This window comes from Artibeus jamaicensis, unplaced genomic scaffold (assembly GCF_021234435.1).
Source record: "Artibeus jamaicensis isolate MK-2021 breed Jamaican fruit bat unplaced genomic scaffold, CSHL_Jam_final contig_1998, whole genome shotgun sequence".
Taxonomy (NCBI): domain Eukaryota; kingdom Metazoa; phylum Chordata; class Mammalia; order Chiroptera; family Phyllostomidae; genus Artibeus; species Artibeus jamaicensis.
This window is the reverse complement of record NW_026521407.1, coordinates 11125427-11153012: the sequence shown is the minus strand read 5'-3', so window position 1 is coordinate 11153012 and position 27586 is coordinate 11125427. Positions and strand designations below refer to the sequence as shown.

Here is a 27586-nt window from a genome sequence, read left to right as displayed (position 1 = left end):
AGTGGGACCAGGGTCACTTCTGGGCAGGTCATGCCTGATTAGCAGAGACCTCAGGCAGAAGGCCCAAGAGGTGACCCTGGATTCTGGGGAGGTGTTCAAGAGGGAGGATACAGAACAGGAAGCGGCCACATGTGGGCAGCAATGATTCCGCAGGTTGTTTATGCAGGTTCCACAGGCTGCAGCCCCATCTCACCTTATTCTTCTCCACCAGGCCTGCGGTGTGGTACTGCACGGGTCCCGCGTAGTGCAGCACAATGAAGCTGGGCTCCCGGCTGAGCCTGTCTCGGCCCAGACAGGGGCTGCCTGCCAGGGCACCCTCAATGCGTGTCTGGAGCTGGGCTGCACTGCTCGGCCGGTTAAGGCGGCATTCCTGCGTGGGGCGGGACAGGTGGTTGGCCACCAAAGTGAGAGGGGCTCGCCACACCTTGGCAGTCCCCACCCTGCCTCCCTGATTGTAGCCGAGTTGTCACACAGACATCAAAGTGACCCTGAGAGTAAAGCAATATAGGGATTTGCAAACCCATTTGGCAGATGGGGAGACAGAGGCACAGAGAGGGCACAGAGTAGCCTTCAAGGCCCCAGAAAGGCCCAAAGCCCAACTCTGGTGCTCAGCACACTAGCCGACACTCCCCACCTCATTTATGAGGGAGCAGATGCTGATGGGGCTCCCCTCGATGAGATCCAAACATGTCTGGTTGTCCTGGTAGTTGACAAATGACCATGCCAGGCCCTCAGCTGCATATTCCTCCTAGGGTCAGGGAGGGGAGTGCAGAAGAAGGCAGCTATGGTCAGAGGCCAGAAGGACCACCGGTGGCTGGCCTCAACAACACCGCATGTTCCAGAATGGCATCAAAGAGGGAACTAAAGGTTCGGTCCTGGGGGCCAGGAAGACTGCCCCGTCACACCCTCACCTGCTGAGCCCTTAGGTAGTGAGCCACAAAGTGCTGTTGCAGCTTCTCATTGGCGTAATTGATGCACAACTGTTCTAGGCTGTTGTCAGGAAATGACTCAAATCCGTACACATCCAGGAGGCCTGGTAGGACGAGGGGAGAAGATGTGGGGCCACTGCAAGGTGGGGGACTACAGGAGCCCAGGGTGGCTCAGGCAGAAGCCGCATCCTTGGCAGCTTGGGGATGAGGCGGAGTGAGCAGGACACCCACAGTGCGCAGAGCACCCTGCCCCACCCGAGTTCCCATCTCTGCCACACACCCCCTCAGAACTCAGAGCTGGAAGAAAGGCCAAGGGAGGGGTGAGGAGCAGGCCAGGGCACCGGTAATAGACCCCTCCTATGAGGGAACCAGGCCCCAGGGAAGGTTTCCTGCACCCAATGCAGTGTGGGGGCCCGGGCCTCTCCAGCCCAGCTGGTGTCTGGAATTCCATCGTTCTGGGAACTTTACTGGAGCCTCTGAGCTTTACTTCATCCTCTGCCTGACCGTCCTACCCTGGCTCCACCACTGCCACCCTTTACTCATCCCCATGCCTCTCCCGAGAGTGCAGCTGGGTCTCTGGGGAGACAAGGTGCCTGTCCTCTGAGTCTGCCTGGCATGCTAGGGACAAGTCAGATGCAGGCCTGGGGTGTGCTGAGGTGTCCTCACCCAAATGCTGGTGGACGGACAAGGAGACAGGGATGCAGGGATGGGAAAGGAGCTGCCCAGAGTTAGCACAGTGGGCCCAGAGCACCCCCTGTTCTTTTTTTCAATGCCCGATCACAGTGGGTGAGGAGTGGGGACACTGCTACCTATGAAAGTGGTCCAGGAGTCGGGGTCTGCACAGATGCTGCTGTTGATCACCAATACCAGCCAGTCAAACAGCCTGTTATGGGGAGGCAGGGTGAGGGGGGGAAAAGGGTGCATTCTGGTGAGAGAGGGTCAGGCAGGGCCCGAGGGGTGGCAAAGTCACTCCTCCAGCTGGGGTGCCACACCCTGGGGCACCCATGTTCTAAGCCTGACAGACCGAGGGCTAACCGTCTCTGGGTTTCCTGCCCAGCCTGTCTTAATCGACGACAAATGCCGTCTGTAGTCGTGCACATTTCCAGGTGCACACAAAGCTGTCCCGTCCTCCCAGCAAGACTGAGCCCAGGACCAACTAGACTCAGCGGCTAGGCAGGGAGTGGGCTACCTCAGTGTCATCTTGACACCCAGCTGGTGTCTTGACTAGAAGGTGCTGATGAGCAGGTCTGGATGGGGTTTGTAACGAAGCAAGTTAACTGGACTCCCCTGCAAAACTCGACCTGTGGAGCCGAGCTCAGGGCCCTGTCTCGTCCGCCCACTCAGTCCCCTATAAGGGGGTCGTCCTTTATCTGCTTGTTTTGCAGTCACTTGAAGCAAAGGTTTTAAAAGTCTTTGGCCTCAAGATGTGACACGAAATTAGCTTGGAGGCAGTGGAATGAGTCTCCTTTGGACTGGGTGCAGGCTGGGCCCAGCTGCCCCGGCCGTTGTCAGTGCACAGGGTCTCACTCCCTCAGCAGTGCTTCTCAGACTCTTGGTTCTTTGGGAAGTTTGTAAAAGCAGGTGGACTCTCTCCCCAGACACCCGAGTTCCCACAGCACATGCACATGTACATACACATGTTCTGTCCCCTAATTTCAAAGGGTTCAGTGCCCCTTGACACCCGTACATGGCACCCCAAAGGCTCTCAAAACCCAGAGTGAGAAACCCTTAACTACATGGCCAGAGTGTGGTGGATATGCGCATGCAAACTGCCAGGAACGGCTGGACCCCTACCCTACCCTGTTCTGGGCTCCCACTTGCTGCTCATTGTGTTGCCCAAGCCTCTGGCCTGAGCTTCTGGCTCTGCCACATCTACCAAATTCCCCTGGTGACTACAAAGAGCTGAAACAAACGAGCCGGTGGAGAAAAAGGAGCCTATTCAGCCACGGTCTGCACCTGGAACTGTGAGGGCCCCCGATCACCTCTGGGGCCTGCCTGCCAGTGGAGATTGAGGCAGGCTTTCCTCACCTATTGCCGAGGTCAAGGCAGGCTGCTGTACATAATAATCAGCTGAACCTAGGCCAGGCTGTGGCAACTTCGCTGCACAGAGTACTCCGCAATTGAGGCCGAGGGCCTTGCTCGGGGAAGTCCCAGGAGCCACTCACTGCTGTCCCCAAGGATCGGGGGAGCAGGGAGAGAAACCCGACTGCTTTGTCTGGCAGCCCTCCCCCTGGGCCTGGGCCTGTTGCACGGCAGTGTCTGGTTCAACTCCTGACGGGGAGAACCTGGGCGGAGGCCGGGGCCCAGAGTGCTCACCGTGCGTAGACCAGTTTGGCCAGACAGTCCCTGCGGGTGTCACACTCGGCCCGGGAGCAGGGCTTGAGGAACACCTGCTGCTGCCTTCCTGCCCTGATGGTTCTAATCCTCAGTGTCTCCAGCAGCGGGTCTTCCGGGAGCCACAGCAGCGAGGCCGATGTCCTGACAGAGCCTGGGAGGGACAAACCTTCCATCCAAACAGCCCTCTTCATAAGGCAGCGAAGTCACTGCAGTGGAACCATGACCCCCCCAAGTGAATGGAGGAAACCTCTTTGGTGGGCGAAGAGACCTGCTGAAGGCAGAGGCAGGATTCGAACCCAGAACCTCTGTGCCCCAGTCCACACTGCCACGTGTGGGACAAATGACTGCATAAACCCTCTGACTCTCACTTGCTCATCCGTAAAATGGAGACAGTGCCGCCTGCTTCAGAGATGGAGTGGGGAGTAACTCATCCAGGGCAGGGCCCTACAGCTGGTGGGTTAATCAAGGGCACCACTCTCTGACCTCCTACCCAATCCCACCAAGACTGGCTCTTTTCTGGGCAGCACCTGCCCGCTCCCCGGGTATGTGACCGAAGCCTGAGGCCCAGCCCCCCTCCACCCCTGCTCTCACCCTGGGCACCGTCCGTCAGCTGGCAGGGCTGGGCTTCATCCTCGGAGTCGGCAAACCGGACGTTGCCGAGGTGCAGCAGTCCAGCTAGGACCTGAGGGGCAGGAGAAGGAGACACCAGATGGGCACCTTGTCAAGGGCTGGCGCCTCGCCTGGGAAGGGCCTGTCTTCTGCTGAATATAGTCCTAACAATAACAGCAGCTCTCAAGTACTGCCCACTTACTACACGGCTCTGCTAGACACGACTCTATGCACATTATAGGTGTCGTCTCGGCTAATCTGTCAGCGTCAGTGAGGCAAGTGCGCAACGATGCCCATGACAGAGGAGAGAAGGGAAGTGGTTAAGCGAGAACCCTGGAAGTCTGACTTCAGAAGCCTCCAGGGCAGCCAGTGGGGCTCCCCGGGCACCCATAGTCTGTCCCTCTGTCCCCTACAGTAGACTGTGTGGGACACTACTCCATTATGTCTGGAGCAGGCTTACTTCTGTGTGGCTGGCAGGGCTTAGCTTGGACTCCCTTTCACCCCTTCTCAGCAGCTGGGCTCCTGCCTGGCTGGTCTAGGGGAGGATCTGTGACTTTGCTCTCTGTGCAGTGGGGCCCTCCTGCCTTTATGGGGATGAGCCCCCAGGGGCTGTAGGGAGAAGGACACGGTGCCGGATGGGCCGTGTGGCTGGGGCAGAGGGTCATGCCACCCCTAGCCAGCACTCCTAGTGTTGCCCACTCCCACTGTCCCTCTGGCCAAGCACTTGCTCGGTGATGCCCACACTGGCTATGACCCCCTTCCTGACTCAGTAGCCCCCACCTGGAGGTGAAGGTCACTTCCCACTGCACTGCCATCTCTCTGCAGTGGCTTCCCTGTCTTGGCTGCCAGCCAATCTGGTCCACCACCTCTCACTGTTCTGGGGGGTGAGGAGGTGAGGGGTGGGGAGGTAGTTGGCCCTGTCAGCAAAGACAGATGGGAGAAAGGAGGTCACCAGTGCTGAGGAGAGGAGCTTGGCTCACCTGCGTCAGCATGGCCCAGGAGGAGGAGAAGGAAGCAGGAAGCTGGAATTGCTATGCCTGGCACAAGCTCTACCTGTATCAGTGGTGTCTGACTTGGGCAGCTCACATTACCCCTCTAGTTTTCTCAAGCATGAAATAGGAATAATCTCCATATACACGGGACTGTTGAAAAACCAAGTGAGCTAAGTAAGAGGTGTAAATGGGATTTAAAAATTCCTACACACTAGACAAACGTGTGGCAGCAACATTCCCCTATTCTGATCACTGCAATAACAGCTGAGCCGGGCTCCTCGCCCCGAGATCTGTCCATCCCCGTGCCGCTTTCTACCCCAGACCTGTGTGCTCCTCGCCCTTTCCACCCTGCCACCCTGTGTCCGGGCTCAGTGGCATGGACAAGTGGTCGGCTTCTGGGAGACTGCCCAGAGGGGCCCAAAGTCTCTGATCCTCAAGGGGAGACTCCTGAGTTGAGAGAAGGGGCTGTGCCCTACTCCTTTCAAATATAAGTGCAATGGCTTTTCTTCTGACCTTAAAGATGTTGTTCTGGGTGGGGGTGTCGATGCCTAGATGAAGCATGGCCTCTCTGGTCACCTCGAAACAATCCTCTGAAAAGAAATCCAAGTCATAGCCCAGTGTCAGGAAGAGGTCAGCAGGGGCGGTGAGGGGTGAGGGAGGCAGGCTGTGAGTAGAGGGTGGGTGGGTGCTGGGTAAGGCTCCCCTAACCTTCCAAGGTCCTCTCTGGGTTGGGCAGCCAGCAGAAGGTGGCTCCCTCAGGGAGGTGCCACTGGAGCCTCTCGTCTGCACTGGCTCCTTTGCAGATCTGTGGGAGGGGGGACAGGCGGCTGAGCTGAGGGTGCAAGGGAAGCCCAGGCCTGCAGAGACCTGGGGCTGAGATGAAAGGAATGAGAAATGGCAGTGACGTCACAAGACTGAGAGGTCACCGTAGAGCACCCAGGGCAGTCGAGGGCAGAGGCAGCAGCAAACAGTAGTGCACATCTCCAACCCCGTGCAAGACACCCTGCCTCAGAGGCCTGCGGTCTGAGCAGGGCAGCACACTGTTCGTGCTCTGGGGGACCATCCATCTGATGAAAGAGGCACAGCTCCGGAGAGTCTGCAGCACCTTCTGGTCTGACAGAGGGGGAAACACACGTCCCCGTGCTGAAACCATCTCGGGAGCCAAGGCCCGGTGTGAGGCAGTGCTGCAGAAAGTTTGCTGGAGTGAGTGGGCGTTGCTGAGAGCAGGTGAAGAGGCAGGCACGAGTTAGAGTCACAGGCCCATCCCCACCCTGTGTCTGGGCAGTCGTGGGCCCCACCTGGCACAGACCTGGTAGAAGATGTGGAAGTTCCTCTCACTGGAAGCCTGGCAGGCCACTCGAGTTTTCTCTAGGAGGTAGGTCTGGACTGCAGCTCCGGTCATCTGCTGGGCCCTGGGCAAGCATGGTCAGTGCCCATTAGCTGCCCATTCATTCCATAGGTGTTTACTGTGTGTCAGACTGCAACCTTGCAACCCCCCTCCCCGCCCAGCCCATCCACCTAGCTAACGGGCCATGAGCACAAGGGACTACTACTCAGCAGGTCCTTCAGTGGTCTGGGAGGGGCCTCCTCCTGCAACCAGCACCGAGGCGGCCAGGGCCAAGGCCTCTGTCAGTCATCATGCCCCATCCTAAGGCAGGAGCAGATGCCTCAGCTTTAGGCTCAGGGGTGGGGCCCATAAAGGTGGTGGTTTAACTAGAAGTGCGATTGGGGCAGGGAGTTTGCAAGGGCAGAAGCCAGAGGAACATATAGGCTGTGACAAGCACAATGCCCCATGGTCCCTGGAACCAGAGCGGCTGTAGTTCTCTAGATTCAAAAGTCACCCTTACGTTTCACTGACTCTGATGAATCCCACACACATGCCTGCCAGGAGGGGCACAGTTCTGCCCATAGGGCAGCCTGGGCTACAGACTGCTCCAGCCCCTTGCAAACTCCCTGCCCCAATCGCTGCATTTGCCAGGTGGCAGCATGATTACCTGTTCAGTTGGAGCTGGATGAACTTCCCGAAGCGACTGCTGTTGTTATTCCTCAGCGTGCATGCGTTCCCTGCGGGTCACACCTCTGGTTACACAGCTCCCTCATGTTTAGAGTCCTCTGGGCCCAGGTGGCTGCCAGGCTGCTGGGGACCCATTTCTACCCTCCAGTCATCTAAAGGCCCCTTTTTGGTTTCTGTGCCACAGGGGACAAGATGAAGGAAAGGGCTCTTGGGCTTCAGCAAGTGTGATCTGGAACTCAGAAGAACTCCAGCAGCACAGTCGCTTTGTCTAGGCTGGAGAGACAGCGGCGGAAGGATGGCGCCTCTGCTGGAAAGAGGCTAAGGGACCTGGGAGGAGGCTGGGAGGTGAAGGCAGTGACCGATACACTCATCCTCCAGCTCCCAGAGAGGGCCTCCCTGCTCCTCTCCCTAGAAGGTGGCAAACTGCAGAGGAAATGGGCCTGAGGCACAGTGCAGAAAACACGGAGCTCACCAAAAGCTTCCATGACTGGGTTGGAGTTCAAGATTCGCTGCTCGATCCTCTCTGCAATCTTGTGGCTCTCCCAGGATGTAGGTGAGGCAGCCACCACAGCATAGAACTTCATCAGGCAACGGGATGTCCATGTCTGCAGCAGAAACAGCCCCGTGGGAGCTGGGTCCAAGTTCCCTCCCACTTCTGAGCCTGCCCAAGGGGACAGTGCCCACTAGCGGTCTTCACCGTGTGGGCACTAACCTAATGGGTGAATGCTGAGTGCACCTGTGTTCTTGGGCAAGGCACTCCCCCCACCCCCCCAGCCCTGGCCGAGATGTGAGAGGGGAAGGTGCTTACTTCTGCTTCTCCTAGCTCCAGAGGATGCATTTAAGAAATGAGGAGGCCTGGGACAGAGATGCGACAACCAGCTCTGACCTCAGCATGCTACTGTGTCTCTGAGGACTCACAGCTAATTGATTACTCTGAGCTAAGGAGACTTCCCATGCTTTCCCCCGCCAATCCTATAGATGCAGGTGCAATTACACCTGTTTTCAAAATGATGGAATGAGCCAGGGGGATTTTAAGTTTTATCGAAGATCACATATCTAGTAAGTGATGCGGCTCCGATTTACATCCCGGCAATGTAATGATAAAATTCTTACTGTTTTGTTTTCAACCGGCTGAAATGAGATACATTTTCATTTTAATTTCCAATTGTTTGTTGGTAGAACATAGAAATACAATAACTTTTTAAAAAACTGCATTCTAGGATATGTTCATCGAGGGGGCAGGGCGAGGGGATGCCTCCCACGTGTGTCCTGACTGGGATGGAACCTGCAATCCAACTGACTGAGCCAGCTGGCAGCGCCAGTTGGTTTTTACACAATGTGTCTGTACCTGTCACCTTGCTAACTCTCTATACCTACTACAACAGTTCGGTTGTAGTGGCTTTTCTGGTGAATTCTCTTAAGTTTATGAGGTGGGAGATGTTCCCCCTCTCCTATTTTCTCAAAGGTGTAGAATTAGTAACATTACTTCCTTAAATACTTGGTAGAATTTACAAGTGAATTGTAGAAAAATTTTAAACTATGACTTCTATTTATTTTATAAATATAGACCATTCAGGTTGAGTCTTTTTGTGTGAGCACCCATAGTTTGTGTATTTCAGAATATTCCTTGACTTCATGTAAATTGTAGAATTTACTTGGAATAAAGTTGGTTATCATCGTCTCTTATCAATCCATAAAATCTTTATTTACAGACTGATGTCAATTCTTTTGTTTCTGACACTGGCAATTTCTTTTTCTGCCTTTTGACTAGAGGGTTATGTTTTATTAACCTTTTCAAAAACTAGCCTTTGGTTTTACTTATTTTCCCTATTATTTTTCTGTTTTCTATTTTATTGACTTTGCACTTTAATTTCTTCTTCGTGTACTTTGGGTTTGCCTTATTCTTTCCCTGCCTAGTTTCTTAAAGTAGAAGCTCAGATCATTGATTTGAGCTTATTCTTTTCTAAGATAAATATTTAATGTTTCAAAGTCCCCTCTAGGCACTGCTATTTTTTAAAAAGGACTAATTTTCACATGTTGTGCTTTCATTTTCATTCAGTTTAAAGTATTTCCTAACACCCCTGTGATTTCATCTTTGACCCACACTACATTTAGAAGGATGCTTTTAGTTTCCAAATGCTTTGGGATTTTCCAGGTGTCTTTGTTTTTATTTCTGGCTCAGTTCTACTCAGGACAGAGAACACAGTTTGTACGATTTTAAACTTTTCAAACTGAGATTTGTTTTGTGGTTCAGAAATGCTGCATGTTATTTTCTCTTACTGATGATTTGCCAATTTATCATTATGAAATGTCTCGTCCTTAGTAACAATTCCTTGTTTTAAAATCTACTGTTTCATATTACTATGACTACTGTAGCTTTCCTGTGATTACTGTTGGAATGGTATGTCTTTTCATATTTTTACTTTGAATCCATGTCTTTATATTGAATTTCTTGAAGAAATCATATAATTTGAGTCCTGCTTCAAAAACATCCAATCTGACATTTGCTGTCTTTTAACTGGAGTGTTCAGTCCATTACATTTAATTTAATAATCACTATGGTTGGGTTTCAATCCACTGTCTTAGTATTTCTTTTCAATTTGTTCTGCATGATCTTCGTTACTTTTTTCTTCTTTTATTGCTTACCACTGAATTTAGTAATTTTATGATTCTACTGTATCTCCACAATAAACTGTTACTATTTTTGCCTTAGAGTAGTGTATCTTTTAAAGAGAAATAATAAGATGTCACATCTCCAATGTCCTTTATTGTATCAGTCCAAATTTTCACCTGCATTCATATTCCTATGGACTAAAGAACTTCCTTTAACTTATCATGTAGTACAGATCCACTGACAATGAACTTCCTCAACTTATTTGCCTGACAAAGTCTTTATTTCACTTTCATTTTTGAAAGGTATTTTTGCAAGCAATAGAATTCTACATTGACGGGTATTTTCTTTCATCCATGTTGAAGATGTCATTCTATTGTCTTTGGACTTTGCAGTTTCTGACAAGATGCCTGTTATTCTTCGTTCTTCTTTATGTAATATTTATTTTCCTCGCTTCCTTTAAATTTTCTCCTTATGTTTGGTGTGCAGCAGTTGACTATAATATGTCTGGGTGTGATTTCTTTCTTTCATCCCACTTAGTGTTTCCCGAACTTCTAGGACCTGTGCTTGCCACCTTTTGTCAATTTTGTAAGGAATTCTGGCTCATGTCCTCTTCTCCTGAGACACCAATTGCAAGTGTGGTAAGCTCTACCTGATATCGTATCACAGCTCTTGGACGTGCCTTTTGGTTTCTCAATTTGGATTATTTCTATTGACCTACTGTCAAGTTCACTGGTGTATTCTTTTGAATATCTGCTGATAAGCATAAAGAAACCGTTCATCATGTTTCACATTTTTATCATTTCCTTTGAACTCTTTATAGTTTCCATCTCTCTGATGAAGAGATGGGAAAACTCTTCTGGAGACAGAGACAGGCTCATGAGAAAAATGATAAATACCCATGTTCCCGTGAATTTAGAAAACTGTCTATAATGAGGCCTCCTGTTCGTGAACAGAGGGATTCTAATCAGGTGCTTCATGCTTTCTTCTGAAGTATGAACAGAAATCCGAGGATCATTAACTATTTGACAAAGTTCTTTTACATGAATGACAAATATAACAAGAAAAGGAGAAAAAGGAACGAGAAGGAAACAGAGTCACTGTGACAAAACAAGTAAAATCATGACGTAACCTCAGTGACAGGTGAAGATGCTAAACCTATTAAGTAAGACCAGGATACTGGGGGGGAAGTAACATTCAGAGAACAAGAGAGCATCCTCAGAGCTAAAAGGTTAAATAAAACTTCAGAATTCAAAAGACTTCAGAGGTATTTTGTAAAAGAAAAAAAAAACACTAGAAAGGTAAAGTAGGGAATATCTTTCAGAAGATAAAACAAAATGTTAAGAGAATGAAGACTAGGTCAGAAAAATAAGAATATTAGGCAATTAATCAAATTTACTAATAGAGGGAAGTAAATTATTAGATATACTACAATATTTTCCAAAACAAAAATTGTAAGTTCCTAAGTTAGAAAGACCCACATAAAGTATCCAGCATAGAAAGTGAAAAAAAAAAAAAAAAAAAAAAAAAAAAAAAAAAAAAAAGCCAAGATACCACCACTGGGAATTTTAATACCTATGGATAAAAGAAAAGATCCTAAACGCTTTTGGAAAGAACAAAACAAATCACCATTTATGATTGGGATTCTCCCAAGTAACACTCTAAAAAATATGTAAGAAAAAAAAAACCCTTCTAAATTTGAAAAGAAAATGATTCCTAACCTAAATTTATAAAACCCAGCCAACATATCCAGTTTGAGGCAGAATAAACATTTTCAGATGGGCAACAACTCAAAAATTTGCCCTCCACTTAACCACTTTTTTCAGGAATCTACTAAAGAATGTTCTCCATAAAAACAAGGCAGTGAGGAAGGAGGAAAGCCATGATTCCAGCAGCAGGGAATGCACCGCCGCGCAGAGGCTGCTCTGGACGCCCAGGGGGAGGCAGAGAGCTCTCAAGGCAGGAGTCTGGGCAGCCACCGGCGCAGAGGGGAGCAGACCTGGGAGCGCTAGGAAGGGCTCGGGGGCGGGAACAAAGAGCCTGATGTACTTGCCGGTTGGCTAGGCTGGAAAAGCCCTGCTAAATAGTTTGGTAATAATTTAATAATAGACATATAGAAACAATCAGTGAAAAAAATGTGGTAATTAAGTGAGGGAAAGTAAAAACTATACAAGAAAGGAAATATAGATTACGTGAGTCTGCTGTGAACAATAATATACATGATTATGATATAAATATTGCATATTAAGTTAACTACAAGCCATGATAAAATTACATATGTGTTTGAGGGTAGGGAGATAGGACTAAATCTTCATCAAAGTAGGAAATGAAAAGATTAGGTCCAAAACTGAAAAAACATCAGTGACTAACAATATAAGCATGTCATTTAGAAATATAAACACATGTGAAAGTAGCCAGAGAGGGTTGAGAGATACAGGGCAGGGGTGCTCTGTAGTTTTTCTTTGTAAGCCTTGTAGTACTGCTTAGCTTTGAACTACGCAACTATGCTATTTGTTAAACATAAATTTAAAAAGCACACATGCCCAGCCCATGACCGCAGAGGCTGCTCAGTAATGGGTTGCTGCGCTCTGGCTGCACGAGTCTCTAGCCAGGTCGGCCTCAGCTCCCCAGAGGGACCATGTGCTTTGCCCAGGAGCTGGACATCTGCCACTGCGCTAGCCACCTTGATATAGCTCTGAAGATCCCCTCCGCACCCAAGTCCAAGTCCTCATCTCTGCAGCTTACTGTCTTTATCTGTGTCCTTGTCTCTCTTTCCCAGTAGACTAAGAGCCCCCTGCTCCCCAGGAGCTAGCCCAGGGCCTAGAATCTCGCAGGTGCTCCTAGCTCAGCAATCTTCTCATGTGAGGGTAGAGACGGGGGGGTTCATGGTCCACAGATTCCCTTGTGAAGGTGAGTTTTGTGGAAAGGGCGCGGTGGCTGGGTGAGACTCGGCAAGGAGGTAGCAAAGCCTGGGCCAGCAGCCTCTCCAACCAGTTGTGCAACTCCTCACCCATCCTTGTGCAACCTTCGGTCTCACCTATCGTGGTTCTGCCACCCAGGGAGCCGCATGACCACACCAGGAGCTTCTGGCCCAAGGCACTACTGCCCCTGCCATCTTGGGCAACACAGAGGATGCAGGTGGGCTACTCCACAAACCCTTTCCCACGAGGACCCCCAGCTTCCTTTGGTGTCTATGCACAGTGGTTCACTGAACTCTCACACAAGTCCCATGAGTCAAGTGTTGGTCTCCCCCGCCTTGCCACTTTAGAGGTGAAAGAGCTGAGGTGTGCCGAAGCCAAATCCCTTTCTGCTGCTCCCTGAACCCTGTGCTGGAGTCCCCAGCAGCTGACTTTTGTCTCCACCAGTGTCAGAGCTGGGAGACCCACGATGAGAAAATAAAGGCGTGGGGGAGAGGGGTCACACCCGGAGTTACATCAGAGCTGGGGGAAGAGCCTGGCCTAGAGTCCTGTCCCCTAATTTCCTTTCCGGCTTGCCCGCCACTATGCACTGACTCCCTGCTTAAGCCAGCCTGTCTGGGAGTGACGTGGCAGCAAACGCTCCACGGGGAATGATGCCCACCTACCTCCCTGCCCCTCCAGACCGTCGTGAAGCTGACAGGTGGGGAAAAAGGTCCTCCTACCTTTCCGGCACCACTCTCTCCACTGACGATGATAGACTGGTCAACCGGCTCAGTCAGGCTCCTGACATTCCTGTAGGTCTGCTCACCCACAGTGAAGATGTGGGGCTTCAGTTTCTGAAACATCAAGGGGTGAAAGGTCACGTGAGAGAAGGCCTGTCTTCAAGGAACGCTGATCCAACGATGGCTGAGACGTGGAGCCTGCCAACAGCAGGGCCAAGAGACTTCCCCTGCAACGATTTCCTGGCTGTACCAGCGTCAGGCCCGACTGTGGGCCCCGTGGTGGCTTTACCCACTCCCCTTCCCTCAGTCTGGAGGCAGTGCCGGCCTTGAACATTTCATCCTCCTGTTTTACCTTTTTTTTAAAGAGTAATTTTCCTTTTTTCTCCCATTTTATCTTTGTTAAAAATATTTAATTGGTGGGGAGGGAAGGAAAAAGTGAGGGGGAGAAACATCAGTTGGATGCTTCTCACATTCCCCCAACTGGGGATCTGGCCTACAACTCAGGTATGTGCCCTGGCTGGGAATCGAACCAGTGACCTTTGGGTTGGCAGGACCATGCCCAAACCACTAAGCCACACCAGTCAGGGCCCCCATTTTATTTTAATAGTCTTGTGCTCTTTAGTATTTGTTACTGTACTTTGCAAAAAATTTCTTCTAAGTTACCACCAAAAAAGTCCGCATTAGTTGGATAGCTAACCCTATTTCACAGATGAGAAATCCAAGGCCACTCAAGGCCTTGGAAAGGTTATTTAACTTGCATTTACTCAAGCAAGTAAATGCAACCACCTTATTGCACCCCAAGCCACTGTTCTCCTCACCACCAAATATTAACTGTCTTCAATGTGCTAAGTATCCAGGTGGGCACTGGGGAAACAGAGGGGACTGTGACATGGCTTTGACCTTTGAGGAGGCAGAGAGAGAGTGATATATGGGCTCTCAGGACGGACTTCACAAAGATTCCACTTGGACACTTAACCATGCATGAGTTTCTGGAGGCCAGTGCGCCTGCGCAATACCTAGCCGGCCCAGCACTGCCCACCCCACGATGTTCACCTACCCAGAGCTTCCTGAAGTGAGAAGGCAGAGCTCTAGATGGTGTCAGAGCTGTCCCTCTCTCCCGTTCTTGCCCCAGTCACTTCTCACCTGCACTACTTATAGAGTCTCCAACTGTTCTCCCTGCCTTCTGTCTCACCTTCTTCATCACAACTCCCCCAGCGTCCAGGGAAATCATCCCCACGGTGGGCTCCGCTCAGCCCCACCTCCGCTCCTGAGAAAGCAGCTTTGTGCACGCTCTCTGCCTGCTGTGGGGCCTCAGACCCCTCACCACCAGCCTCAGACCATCTCTCTTCTGACCTCACCTGCTGCCTCTCCCCCACAGCCCCTTCCTGCCAGCAAGTCTGTTCTTGCCTCTCCCTGAACACACAGTTGGCTTTAACACCAACTCCTCTGTTCTCTGCCTGCGCTGCCCCACCCCTAACCCCATACGAATTTATTCCTCTCGGTAAAGATGGTAAAGATGTACTGGTGCTGAATTTTCCAGGGCAAATCCTTATTGCATGTAATTTTTTTCTTTTTCTAAATAGTGGTGTGTTAAACACAAATATACCTTTGCAAATCCTTTCCTATTAAGAAATTCACACACAAGAAAAGAATGCTTTGCCTTATGTCTGTTTTATGATCTGGACTCAGTAAACAAGTGTTTATCAGCCAGTTTGCACTACTGTCACGTGTCCAAACTCCCCTGAGCTCCTGGTGAGTAGCACTGAGGCACCAGCAGACCTGAAATGACTGCATGGCTGGTGAATAGGTGGATGAGGACAGGGGAGCTGCAAGGAGGCCTAAGAGGGAGGGGAGCCCTGAGGCCTGGGAAGGGGCTGAGTCTTACCTGGGTCTGAGGAGCAGTGTGGTACTCTTGCATGAGCTCTGGCGAGTAGAGCTGAGGGATGGGCTTGAACGGGTTCAGAGCCACCAGGGTACAGCCAGCATTGGTGTAGAAGGTGTCTGCCATGTACCGGGCCTGCAAACACCTCAGGACTGAGGCAGAGGGGCTTTCAGCAAACTCTGGCTCAAATGTAGACACGAGCACACACAGATATCCACCTAACAGGGCTCCTTCTGCAATTAGCCAAGAGCCATTCGATCCCAACAGCTCCCTGATGAATAGGTACAAGATCTAATTAAGATGAGTGCCAAATCTGGAGCAAAGTCTGTGCTGGGAGCCCAGGTACAGCTGCCAGGCAGGCCTGAAGCAGCTTATCTGGCTCCAGATCAGGAGTCCTGCCTGCCTCAGGCTGGTCAGGGGAAGCTGTGCCGAATGTCCACACCAAACCTCCTCCCTCTTGGAGACAGCACTTGGGAGGAAAGGGAGGGCCATACCTGTCTCCAGTGTCACAGGATTCACCTTGGTGAGGTCATCCAGCAGGTGCAATGGGGCCTCCTGGCCCAGGAACTCCTGCAGGTCTTCTCTGCCATGGGCATCAGGGCCCGAACTGTGGCCGTTCACCTGCGAGGGAATAACAGGGCCAGGAGAGCTGGGACCCGGACCAGCTGGCGGCTCTGTAGGGGTGAAGGCCTGTACAGTGGTGAGAGAACTGGCCTCCATTATCACAGTCTGGCTAGACTCAAATTTCAGTCCTGCCACTTCTTAGGCTTGTGAGCCTGGGTAACTTACTTAACCTCTCTGAGCCACATTTTATTTGTAAATAAAAGAAAATAAAACCAGTTCACAGGTTTGTTGGGAACCGCCCTGCCTGGTTCCAGGAGCTGTAAACCCCCCATGGCTAAAGCTGAGTAAGCGACCTTCAGACCTTAAGCCACTAAGGAGACAAAGCTTATTTCCCTGGCAGGAGCGCTGCTTCTGCTTCATCCATCTCTGATCCCCAACGCTTGGCTGGTTAGTTAATGATGGGTACGACCCCTCAGATGGGGGGCAAACTAAGCCAGACACAATCACTTGGGAGGCCCTCATGGAAGGACTCGAGGGGCTGCAGCAAAGAGGGGGTGATGGACCCTCGCCCCCTGGCTTTGACGAAGCCTGAGTCCTCAGTCTGTCTTCGAGAAGTCTCCGAGAATTCCTTGGCTCTCTGCCTCCTCTGCCTGACTTAAGCCTGAAAACAATGACTGAGGGCGGTGCAGCCCTGTGCTGGGAATGGCGGGCTCCCTGGGTAATTAGGCCTGAGAAATAATATGTGAAATCCTGTGAAACCTGCTTTGCTAAGAACGCTTTTAGTTAAATGATAAAGACCCGGGCAGAAAATGAGATTGTTTTCCCAAAGTTTTGTAGCCTTTTAGCTGATAGACCCTGACTCAGAAGAAGCCCTAATAGTTTTTTGTATGCTATCTACTGTTTGATCCTTACTGCCTGACAATGATTAATAAGTTGTACCTGAACTCCTGTGCAAAAAAACTCAATAAAAGCCTGTCTAGGGAAGGGTCAGCACGCTCTCCCCTTGAGAGGGTGGCCAGGCCATTCTGAGGCACTCCTCCCTCGAAGGAGTAGCCGTGTGTCCCTTCTCCTCCACAGGACTTGGTAGTCCATGTGAATCTGTCTTGATTTTCCATCCGTAACACCGCAGGCATTGCAGAACAGTGCATGCATCACAGGTTCTTGGGAAGAAAAATAGTGCTACACAAAGCACGCAGTCCTTGGCACACAGTATATAGTCAGTAAATCAACAAAAGCTATTCCCTCTCCTATGCCATGAGCTCCAGCTTCCAGGCTGGCCAGCTACTAGTCTTACTGGGTCCAGCAGGGTCAGGGGCCGTGGTGGGGGGCCAGCTACAGGAGTATCACAAAGGAAAAGAATCATGTTTCGGGGCTTTTTTGGAAAAAAGCCACCCAACTTGACATGAAAAATTAGCTGTGAGGTAGCCTCACACCTTCATTACCTGCCTCTTGGGACTTAATTTAGTCTGGCTAATTACATAATTAGTTCCCTCTGCCCTGGGTCTACTTAAGAGGCTCACAAGTCAGATGAGGTTAAGAATAGGCACCAAGAGGAACAGGCCCTTTCTCCTTCTCCCTTGCTCATGGGTGATGCCAACACTTCCCACATGTTTCTTTTCCCCATTTCTTGTCTCCCTGGGGCTGTGGGGAAGGTCAGGTGGGGAGTTGGTGAACACAGAAACTTGGCTGAAACCTGCTTTTGGAGGAAGGGGTCTATGTAAGACATGTGGGTTTCCAATGAGACTAGTGAACCCTACAAGTTCAAACTCCTGAAGCCCAGGTGGCAGGTGTCATTGGAGACCCAGTAACAAGTTTCTTTCCAGAGATGTTGCCTCTGCTCTGGACTTGCGCCCACCCTGATGCACAAGGCAGAGTGCTGGCCTCCAGAATAAGTGCTGAGGTCCAAGCATGGCTAGGTCCATGTAAATCCCCCTGCTTTAGGTGGTAAAACTCACTCATAAACCCAGCCACAGTTTCTGAACAGCTGTGATCTCTGGGTTTGAATGCTGATTCCGCCATTTACTTGTTGCAAAATCTTATGTAAATTTCTTTATCTCTTTGTGTCTCAATTCTCATCTGTAAAATGGGAGTGGTGGTACCACCCACTATAATTAGTATCTTATTATAAATACTAATAAGCACATAAAGTATTTTAAAAAGGTACCAGGTATATGCCCCACCCCCAATTAGCTACTATTATTCTTTCAAAAGCACTTCTTCTAATTGGGCAATAATATATCAAGGGCCTTAAAACTACATATGTGCCTTGAGCCTGCAATTGTTTGTAGAAAGTGACCCTATATAAAGGGCCATAAGAATGTTCAGTATATGTATGAGCCATTCACTACTGTAAAAATTGAAAACAACCCAAATTTCCAAATAGCAGTTTATAGTACATCCTTACAATGTAGTAAAGGTCACAAAAAATATGATACCTTTAAATGTTTTTAAAAAATATATTTAGGTGAAAAAATCTAGGATATTCTCTAAAATGTTGGTTATCTCTGGATAGTATAACTATAGGCAATTTTAATGTTCTCTTTGCTTATCTATATGTTCTACATTGCTTATAATGAATGTGACCTTGAATAAGTCACTTAATATCTCTAGTCTTATACCCAAAATAAGGACATGATAGCACTGTGCATACTGTATCTTTCTTGAGGACTAAACAAAATTGTAGGTGTAAATTCCTTATCATTGTGCCTACTACACAGCTCGGGCTCAATGCAGAGTAGCTACTACTAGGATTATAACAAACTTTATAAACCTTAGTTCATGGAAGACGACCGTCCTGCCTGCTTCTCTCCAGCCTTCAAGCCTATTTCACGAGCCAAAAGGCTGGGAGAAGGTCAAGAGGCAATGTCCACCATGGCTCCCTTAGGGCTGGCCCGCCTCACATGCAGTCATTGTGCTGAGTCTCAGGCACTTCCCTGCCTAGGACTCCATTAGACCATGAGCTTCTTGAGGGCAGATATCATCTTAAACATCTTCCTCAGTCCACTGCCTGGCACCACTTAGTAAATAAAAGTTCAGCAATTATCTACAGGTGTTCCCTCTGGACCAAGAGCTGCACGTGAAGGATGCTCTGAGTGTGAGCTGAGGCTGCACAGTGAAGGGTGAGGTGGAATCCAGCCGGTTTGTGTCCAAACAGCTACCCCTCATGCACCCTGTGATGTATTCATCAGAATCCTTCTGTATTTCCACATTTATCATCTTCTCCCACATTTTTGCAGACTGACCTTTGTCCAGGCTGCTTATTTTCCTTCCCCACTTGCCTAATTCCTACTTATTCTTTAAGGCTCAGCTTCAAGGACATCTCTCAGCTTCACCTCCTCTGGGACGCCCCAGGCTTCCACTGTGCCTCATCAGTCGACGCCTGCGCCGAGTCTCTCTGGACTTCCTTACCAGTTCACTCATAAGGTCATCAAAGCGCCCTCAGAATTCCCTTAGCCACCCCATGGAAAAGAGCTAAAAACTACAACAGGAGGAATTCAAATCAGGTATCAGGAAGAACCTCTTAACACCGGGTGAAAGGCACTGGAATAACTATTTGAAGAGAGAAAAGAAGAAAGACCTTTAAGGGGTCTTTTCCTACCTGCTGGTCAGGGCACTGAAACTTCATTCAGAAAGGGGAGGTGCTTTAGGGTCGGGGTTATCAAAGGGTGAGGTTTTACCTGCTGGAGCATCCTGCTTCAGTGCGGTCAGCCAGGGTTCTGGGTCGCAGGCACGAGGAGTGCTATCCACCTAGTCATGAGGACACAGACTGGGACATGGGTCCAGCAAAGGGCTCAGTTCTGGAGGAATCTCAGATGAGTCATTCCAGAGCCTATGACATGAGAGAGAAGACAAGGGCCACACACAGTTGAGAGCTTCTGCAGGTGACTCATTCCCACTCCTGTCACTAAGTCCCTGTCTACAGGGACTAAAATGAGAACCAGAGCGAGACTGGGTAGACCGGGAGAGTCTTTTCTGTTTCCCTGCCAATCAGGGAAGAGTGGAAACTTTTACAAGAGCTCCTGGAGGTTCCCTGGGCTCCTCCAGGGCTAGTTTTACTACAGGGGTTTGGGGTGAGGCTGCAAATCTTCTGGGCCAGTGTGATACAAAGAATGAAGATACCGGGAGACAGAGAAGCCTGGTGCTCTCTCTATTCTCCCCACTAGACAGAAACATCCTATTTTAGGATAGCCAGTAGTTGCTGGGGTGGGAGGCTGAAGACAACTAGGTGCTCCAGGAAGAGAAAGCACAGCTCAGTCGATCACAGGTAAGTCACGTCCCCTTCCTGGTCCTCTTTGATTACTCATCTTGCACATGGAGGTAAAATCTACCTCACAAGGAGTCTCTGCGAAAGTCAGTGAGGTCATGGATTGAAAGCACTGCACAAAGTACAAATATGAATATTCACGCAGAGGGAGAATATTGTTATTACAATTAACAATACTTGGGGGGCACTGATCAAGAGGAACACTGCAGTGTCAACTTTCAGATGAGAATTTCAGAGGAGGGGAATCCATCTGAGAGAAGGGGTGTTGTGAGGCTGGGGGTAGGCCGATCTCTGAAAAACTGTAAGTGGCCCTCAGGCTCAGAATTTCCCAGGCTACATGCTGCCCCAATAAGGCGAGTTGAAGCTGAGGGGTATCTGCAATGGATTAACCTTGGTGGAGACTTTCTTTTTTAAAAACATTTTTAAAAAGATTTTTAAACATTTATTTTTAGAGGGGAAAGAAGGGAGAAAAAGAGGGAGAGAAACTGATATGTGAGAAGTATCTTACATGCCCCCAGCTGGGGACCTGGCCCACAACCCAGGCACGTGCCTCAACTGGGAATCAAACTAGCAACCTTTTGGTTCACAGCCCACACTCAATCCTCACCAGCCACATCAGCCACATCAGCCACACCAGCCACACCAGCCAGGGTAGTGGGGATTTTCTTGAGGCTCTAAATCCATCTAGTCTTTGAAACAACATAGGAATAGGAACTTTCATGGAAACTGGAAAATGAACAATTTGGGCAGAGTAGGGAATCAGGATTGTGCTGGACACATTCTCCCTGAACACTGACTGCATCTTGTCCAAGGGACTGCTATGCAAAGGGCTCCAGAAAACTCAGGAACAAAACTCCCTCAACTGGAAGCTCATCTTAGAGAGGACCAGAGACGAAGTGCAAGAGGTTGTGAGGTTAGAACCCAAAGCCCATGCCCCCTTGGATGCAGATCAGTAGAGCTCCTCAAGCTCTATCTCCTCATTTTCAACCTTCACAACTACTCCTTGTGAGGTAGATTTTAGTACCCCCATTTGAGAGATGAGGAATCACACTGGGCCTGGAAGGTGACGTGACTTACCTGTGAACAACTGAGTTGTACTTTCTCTTCCTGGAGCATCTAGTTGTCTTCAGCCTCCCCACCCCAGCAACTACTGGCTACCCTAAAATAGGATGTTTCTGTCTAGTGGAGAGGATGGAGCACCAGGCTTCTCTGTCTCCCAGGGTCTTCATCCTCCACATCACACAGAACCAGAAGATGTGTGGCCCCACCCCAAACCCCTGCAGTGTGCAAAAAATCAACACTAATATCCAGACTTCACAGGGCAGTGTTCATGATCAAATGGGCCAATAGTACCTGTGAGAGCTACTTGCAAACGTTGGTTATAACATGAAACGCCAGCTCCCAGCCAGAGTCAAGTGAAGTTAGAGCGGGTTTTCTCCAGTCCTCCCAGCTCTTGCTCCCAGTGGGCTTCCCGGTTACCAGCAGAGGAGTTCTGGAAAGGGTGTGCAGGAGGGAGGCGGTAATGATTAGATGAAACACCAAGTCAAGGCAAGACAAGCGCCAACCTGATCACCAGCTCCTCCCCAGCCTCGGAGGACAGTGGGAGGGAAGACGAGAAGAGCCGGGTAAGGGTCCAGGTAAGCCTAGTCGACTCCGTCCAGAGGTTCCGGGCCCGCCGCAGCCAGGGTTGGGATGCCGCTCCTTCAAGCACCTGGCACGGGGAGCGTACGTCCTTCCCGGGAAGGTGGACATGACCCCAGCCAAGGGCGCGGCTTCCCCGACCCCTCCCGGAGCCAGCTGCCCCCTCACTGGTCCTTGGATAGGGCCAGGAGAGGACCAGGGGCGGGGACACAGCCTGCCAACGGGGACTTTCCCCCGAACTGCGGGTCGCCGGCTGCAAGCTAGGTGGAAAGGTGGAGGGTGACCGTGAAAGGTCCTTGTTCATGAAAGGTAAGAGCCAGGAATCAGGATACCTCGTCCTGGGCTAGCAGGATCCAAAAAAAAAAAAAAAAAAAAAAAGAGAGAGAGAGAGAAAGAAAGGGCAGGGAAAATGCCCCCTTTTACCCCAGCGCTCCGGAGGCAAACCGGCCTCCGCTGCCCCTTTGGGGTCATTGAAGGGCTTCGGACCGGGGCTGGGGGTGGCACTCACCGATCCCACCGCCTGAGCCGCCGAGCGTGAGGCCCTCCCTGGGCTTGACTGGAAAGGCGGACGAGCCGGGTGGGGCGGCGGGAAGAGCCCGAGGAGCTGAGGGAATAGGAGGGGCGGGAGCGAACCCGGGCAAGAAAGCCGAGACTGCGGGCTTGCACCCCGCCGCAGCCGCTCCAAGCTAAGTGGCCGGGCGGCCGGCTCCTCCCCCAAGGCGGTGCCAGCGGACCAGGCGCGCGCACGTGGTCCGCTTGGGATGCGGAGCTCCCGATTTGGGGGTCCACCCGGGACAAAATTTTGAGAGCCTGGGGTAAGATGGGAATGCAAAGGAGGCCCCGGGTATTCTGGTGGGAGAGGCACGGAAGGCAGTGCCATTTACTGGGCTGTGCAGTCTTTCAGTAGGGGCCCCCAGGGCCGAATCTCGCGCCGGGCTCTCTGACCCCATCCTTCAGATAGGCCTCGCCCTGAGGTCTGAGCAGTGGTACCGCGCGTGACGCGCCTTTTCCACTCCTGGCTCCTTTGATGAGCCTGCCCACGGCCACGACCCGGGAGGACCTGGGCTGAGCAGCCCCGTGCTACAGATGGCGCGGGGAGCCGGCGGGGCGTGGGAAACCAGCAACACCCTGGGTAAGGAATCTGCCGGCCCGGAAGCGCAGGCCGCCTCGTGTTGGCCGGAAGCGCATTTGGGAGGCGGAAGTTGCTTGCTCCCGCTGCGACGGGCGGGTTGGTGTAAGCCGGGCGGCCCGACCGACGCTGACCACCCTCGGTCTATCCGCCGAGGGGCGCAGAGACCGGCCAGTGCATGGGAGGTATAAGGCGCCATCGCGGTGGTGGAAAAGGGTTTTGATTAAAAGGCCAGCCGATCAGTTTGTTACCGTGAAGTATTTCACGTCATCCATGCATTCATTTGTTCAACGTACTTTGTGTTTGGTCAACAGATGTGTTTTTCGTGTGTGCCACTTTCCAGACATTGATATGTGGCAGAGAGGCGTTTTATATCCTTTTAAATGAACAACTAACACTAGTATGCGCTATACACCCCCCTACCCTCCCCCCCCAATTCTTATCTATTCTTCCTACCTATACCTAACATGCAATTTGGCTCTCTGTATATGTAAGTAGCAGTTTGGGGCTCGGGAGGTCACATCAGGACTCAAATTGTTGTGCTAGAGGCAGTAGTTTCAGAATCTCTGAACTGAAACCAAGGTCCCAACTCCAACGTGTGCTTGGATACTTTCTCTGCCTCTGTCCCTCTTCCCATCTTTCAGGTTTCACTTAAAGGTCATTAGTTTATGTGTATTCAACTTTCATTGAATGATATTAATGACACACTGTGTTGTAATAGGAGTTTTTATGAGGCTGTGATTCCATTCTCAGTTTATATCCCAAATGTACTTTCTTTGTGTATCTACCTTACATGTCCTGAAAATAGCTAAAACTTTTCAACCAATACTTTCATGCTATTAGTGTGACATTCTTATCCTAATGTGTTAGTGTTAGGCTTCTTCCTACAAGTCCTAGGTGCTACTCTAAAATCTAAGAGTAAAATTGTCAGGTATATGCCAAATCTGTAAGAACATTGCTTCCCACAAATGTATTTCTTTGCTCTCATTTCCACAGGAAGAAGAAAAAATGTCTCTAAAGCAGATGAAGGAAGCTTTTGTCAGTAACCACAATGGAACCAGCGTGCTAGAAGTTACTCAGGGCTTGTGCTTGCCCGTGCTCTGCATTCTGTGCAGAGGGCTCCTGATCATTCTCTCACAGCTCTCGCATTCTTCACATACCTGGAGCGCTCGGTTCTTCACTGACTTCCTTTTCCTCATAGTTCCCCTGGTGACCACTCTGACCATTTTGTCTTCATTTATCTACCTTGAGCACCTCACTGTAATTATCTTTGGGGCAGGGCTATTCTACCAAATATACTGCCGGAGAACTTGTTATGCCAGAATGCCTGTCCAGAAAATCCTTGAAAAGTTCTTAAAAATTAGTCTAGAATCAGAATACATTCCAGCCATCTCCTGCTTCCGTGTAATTAACAGTGCATTTACTGCTGTTGCCATTTTGGCTGTGGACTTCCCTCTTTTTCCCAGAAGATTTGCCAAAGCTGAGCTCTATGGCACAGGAGCGATGGATTTTGGTGTAGGAGGCTTTGTTTTTGGGACTGCAATGGTTTGTCCAGAGATTAGGAAAAAATGTATGGAAGGGTTCAAATTTTATTATTTTACAAAGTCATTGTACTCTATTTGGCCGTTGGTCTTCCTAGGAGTGGGACGGTTAATCATGATAAAATCCATAGACTACCAGGAACATTTAACAGAGTATGGAGTTCACTGGAACTTTTTCTTTACCTTAATAGTTGTGAAATTGATAACATCACTGCTTTTGACTTTCTTCCCCCCAAATAAATCTTGGGTTGTGGCTGTCAGTGTTACTGTATTATACCAGCTAGCCCTCAACTTAACCCCACTGAAAAGGGTAATTTTGTATGGCACTGATGGCAGAGGCACAAGGGCTGGTTTCTTCAATGCCAACCGGGAAGGAATAATGTCTACCTTGGGGTACGTGGCAATACACATGGCTGGTGTGCAAACAGGGTCATATGTGCTTAAAAAAAGGTCACACATCAAAGACTGGATAAAAGTAGCATGTTGTATTCTACTGACAGCTGTTGGCCTCTTTGTATCTCTTTACATAGTTCAGGTAAATGTAGAAAAAGTATCTCGAAGAATGGCCAATTTAGCCTTTTGTATTTGGATAGTTGCTTCTAGCCTAATCCTTCTTAGTAGTTTATTACTGGGTGATATAATTTTGAGTTTTGCCAAATTTCTAATTCAAGGGTCTGTAGTACCATGTTCTTGGAAACTTATCCAGTCTCCAGTTACAAATAAAAAGCATTTAGAAACTCTAGTCTCTGAAGCCGAAAGAAAGAAACCCAGTCTTTGTTTAATCACAGCTATAAACAGAAACCAATTGATTTTTTTCTTGCTGTCAAATATAACAACTGGCCTGACCAACCTGTTGGTAGACACACTGCACAGCAGTACCTTGTGGGGCTTATTTGTGCTCTGCCTTTACATGTTTACCAACTGTTTAATTATATATATGCTACACTTGCAAGATAAGACTATAAAATTTTGGTGATCAAAAGGCAGTGGATGTGTTTGAGCTATTAATGAGGAAGACTAAATATTAAATGTGAAGAAAAGGGGTTTTTGGTAATCCAGTGTTAACTATATTTCATTAAACTGTTTCGATCCTCTATAATAATAATGAGGCTTAATATATCGGCAGTATGTAAAACAAGCTAATAGAGAAGAAACAAAGTATTGTGTCTTGTTAGAATGTTAAATTTCAGTGTTATAAAAGAATTGTGTTTGCAGTTGTGACACTGGAAGATTGGAGGGTAGGAGAAAGGTTTTTTTACTCTACCTGATACCATTCTATGTTTTTTATTGTATGTATTTTATAATATTTATATTAAAACTGAATTGTGGAAATGTCAACAATTCTTTACTGCTCAATTTTAATCTTTTAAAAAAGCCTGAGTATGAGAAAGCAAATGTTTAAAATCAAATACACATATACTATCAAAGTTAGGAAACAGTAAAATGCTTCAAAGAGTGGACAGAATTATGTGATGCAGTTAACATGGTTAACTTGGGACTAATTCATTTTTTTTCTTTTTAGCTTACTAAATACTAAAGCTCCTGGTATCTTGAAGCTTGCAATCTTGTGGGAGAAACACATTAAACAACTTGTTGTCATGAAATACAGGTTGTCAAGTGGCAAATCAAGAACTGAACTGGCAGAGTCAAGAATATTTTCCCCAGGGACAGTGTTTATTTTGAGCCACAGCTGATGGGTAGGATGAATGGCTGTTTGTGTGTCTAGCGTGTGGGGGGCCAAGTGCTGGTAAGAGGAGGGGTAAGGAACAGTGATCTAGGAGTATGAATCCCTCAGCAAAGGTCCTGAGTTAGGAGGGCACCTCGCACATGGTGGAAATTAAAGAAGGCATGAGCTCAGAAAAGGAGTAATGAGCTACGGAGGCAGGCATGCCTTATCTACATGTTAAGGGGGAAAAAAACAGTGAGAAAATCATCAAGTACCTAGCGTAACAACGAAACTATAGCTGTATAGGCCCTGGCCTGGTAACTCCATTGGTTGAAGCATTGTCCTGGTACACTGAGGTTGTGGGTTCAATCCCTGGTCAGGGCACGTAGAAGAATCAACTGATGAATGCATAAATAAGTGAAACAACCAATCGATGTTTCTCTCCCCTCCCTCTATCTCTGCAAAATCAATAAAGTAAAAAATTCTTTTAAAAACCATAGCTATAGGAAGTTATAATATCCTACAGAGCTCGAGTCTTTTAAAAACTCTTGAGCAGAACTTTGAAGCTGCTGTTTGAAATCTAAGATTTAAAAAACAAATTAGCCCTAGTTGGTGTAGCTCAGTGGATTGAGTGTGGGCCTGCGAAACAAAGGATCATGGTTCGATTCCCAGTCAGGGCACATGCCTGGGTTGCAGGCCAGTTCCCAGCAGGGAATACATGAGAAGCAACCATACATTAATATTTCTCTCCCTCTCTCCTCCCCTTCTCTAAAAATAAATAAGAAATCTTTTTAAAAAAAAGCAATGAACAAAAAAATCCCCACAAATTAAAATAAATATTGATTGATTTTAGGGAGAGAGAAACATCGATGTGGGTTCCATGTAGTAATGCATTCACTAGTTCCTGCTGCCATGACCAGGGGTCAGACTGGCAACCTTGGGGTATTGGGATGATGCTCAAACAAACTGAGCTACCTGGCCAGGGCTAAACAAAAATTTCCGTTTCTAATTCTACTGTTCCTTGTATATTGTTTCAAGTGGGTGAAAAAGTCAAACGATGCTGTATACCTGAAACTAATACAAAATAATACTAAATGTAAACTAATTGAAAAAATTAAAAAGAAAACAAAAAAATTAAAATCTGCTTTTCTATAGTGCATTCTGTTGTCAAGTAAAAATCTGATTATTGCAGCAACAAGGATAAGACGTTCGAGTTAATTTTATATTTGGTAAACAGTCTGGATTGTTGGTAGGAAGAACCTCCTCTAATACTAAATCGTAGATTTTCTGTTAGTTTTAGTTGCCTCTAAATTAGTTCAAAATTAATTTTATTCCCTGATTTGTTAGATGACTATTCTAGTATTTATGTGCCATTTTATATTCGCGAACTACAATACATTCTATTTGGAGGTAATCTATTAATAAAGGGAATTTTCCTCTCAAATCAGTATATTGGCTATATAGTTATAAGAACAAAAATTAGATTTATTTTCAATGAAAAGACTTTCGAGATTTAATAAAAGCATGTGAAGTAAGCAGGACTAGGAAAGGTGATTGGTCTTCCTGCTATGTCGCAGTGCTAATCCCCCCAATTTATCTGTTCAGAGCCTTCAGAGGGCTGTGAGGCCCTCTATATTCTCAGCCCTCCTTTAAATAAAGGTAATTTAAAGTAGGTAATTTACATAAAGGTAATTTAAAGTAGGTAATTTGATGACTTAATGAATATGTGGTCTACTGCTGCTTGTCAGTAACTGCTCCTTCATCCTT

At 48.6% G+C, this 27586-nt stretch overlaps 2 protein-coding genes across 11 annotated transcripts in view; one reads left to right on the top strand and one right to left on the bottom strand.

The window, feature by feature from the left end:
* The window catches only part of MYO19 (myosin XIX), a 31409-nt gene extending 9225 nt beyond the window's left edge, over window positions 1–22184 (bottom strand). For both annotated transcript variants that reach the window (XM_037163634.2, XM_053655775.1), the window contains exons 1-17: window positions 21992–22184; window positions 21196–21334; window positions 19256–19407; window positions 15509–15635; window positions 15018–15166; window positions 13133–13246; window positions 7354–7486; window positions 6862–6931; window positions 6177–6279; window positions 5576–5672; window positions 5381–5457; window positions 3858–3948; window positions 3246–3417; window positions 1739–1812; window positions 912–1033; window positions 635–748; window positions 194–370 (exon numbers count right to left, since the gene is read on the bottom strand). In XM_037163634.2, coding sequence (XP_037019529.2) covers window positions 194–370; window positions 635–748; window positions 912–1033; window positions 1739–1812; window positions 3246–3417; window positions 3858–3948; window positions 5381–5457; window positions 5576–5672; window positions 6177–6279; window positions 6862–6931; window positions 7354–7486; window positions 13133–13246; window positions 15018–15166; window positions 15509–15635; window positions 19256–19267 — 1632 coding nt within the window. In that variant the 5' untranslated portion in view covers window positions 19268–19407; window positions 21196–21334; window positions 21992–22184. The remainder of the gene's footprint in view (window positions 1–193; window positions 371–634; window positions 749–911; window positions 1034–1738; window positions 1813–3245; window positions 3418–3857; window positions 3949–5380; window positions 5458–5575; window positions 5673–6176; window positions 6280–6861; window positions 6932–7353; window positions 7487–13132; window positions 13247–15017; window positions 15167–15508; window positions 15636–19255; window positions 19408–21195; window positions 21335–21991) is intronic.
* On the top strand, window positions 21695–26980 carry PIGW (phosphatidylinositol glycan anchor biosynthesis class W). Of its 9 annotated transcripts, XM_053655779.1 has the most exons (4): window positions 22200–22298; window positions 22380–22615; window positions 22927–23012; window positions 23609–26980. In XM_053655779.1, the coding sequence occupies exons 2-4, from the start codon at window positions 22570–22572 to the stop codon at window positions 25127–25129; spliced, it is 1653 nt and encodes a 550-aa protein (XP_053511754.1). In that variant the 5' UTR covers window positions 22200–22298; window positions 22380–22569; the 3' UTR covers window positions 25130–26980. The 9 variants fall into 9 exon arrangements, with proteins under 9 accessions (XP_037019537.2, XP_037019533.2, XP_053511754.1 ...); XM_037163638.2 differs by lacking the exons at window positions 22200–22298; window positions 22380–22615 and adding an exon at window positions 21761–21792; XM_037163636.2 differs by lacking the exon at window positions 22380–22615 and having other exon boundaries at window positions 22212–22298.
* The last annotated feature ends 606 nt before the right edge of the window (window positions 26981–27586 follow it).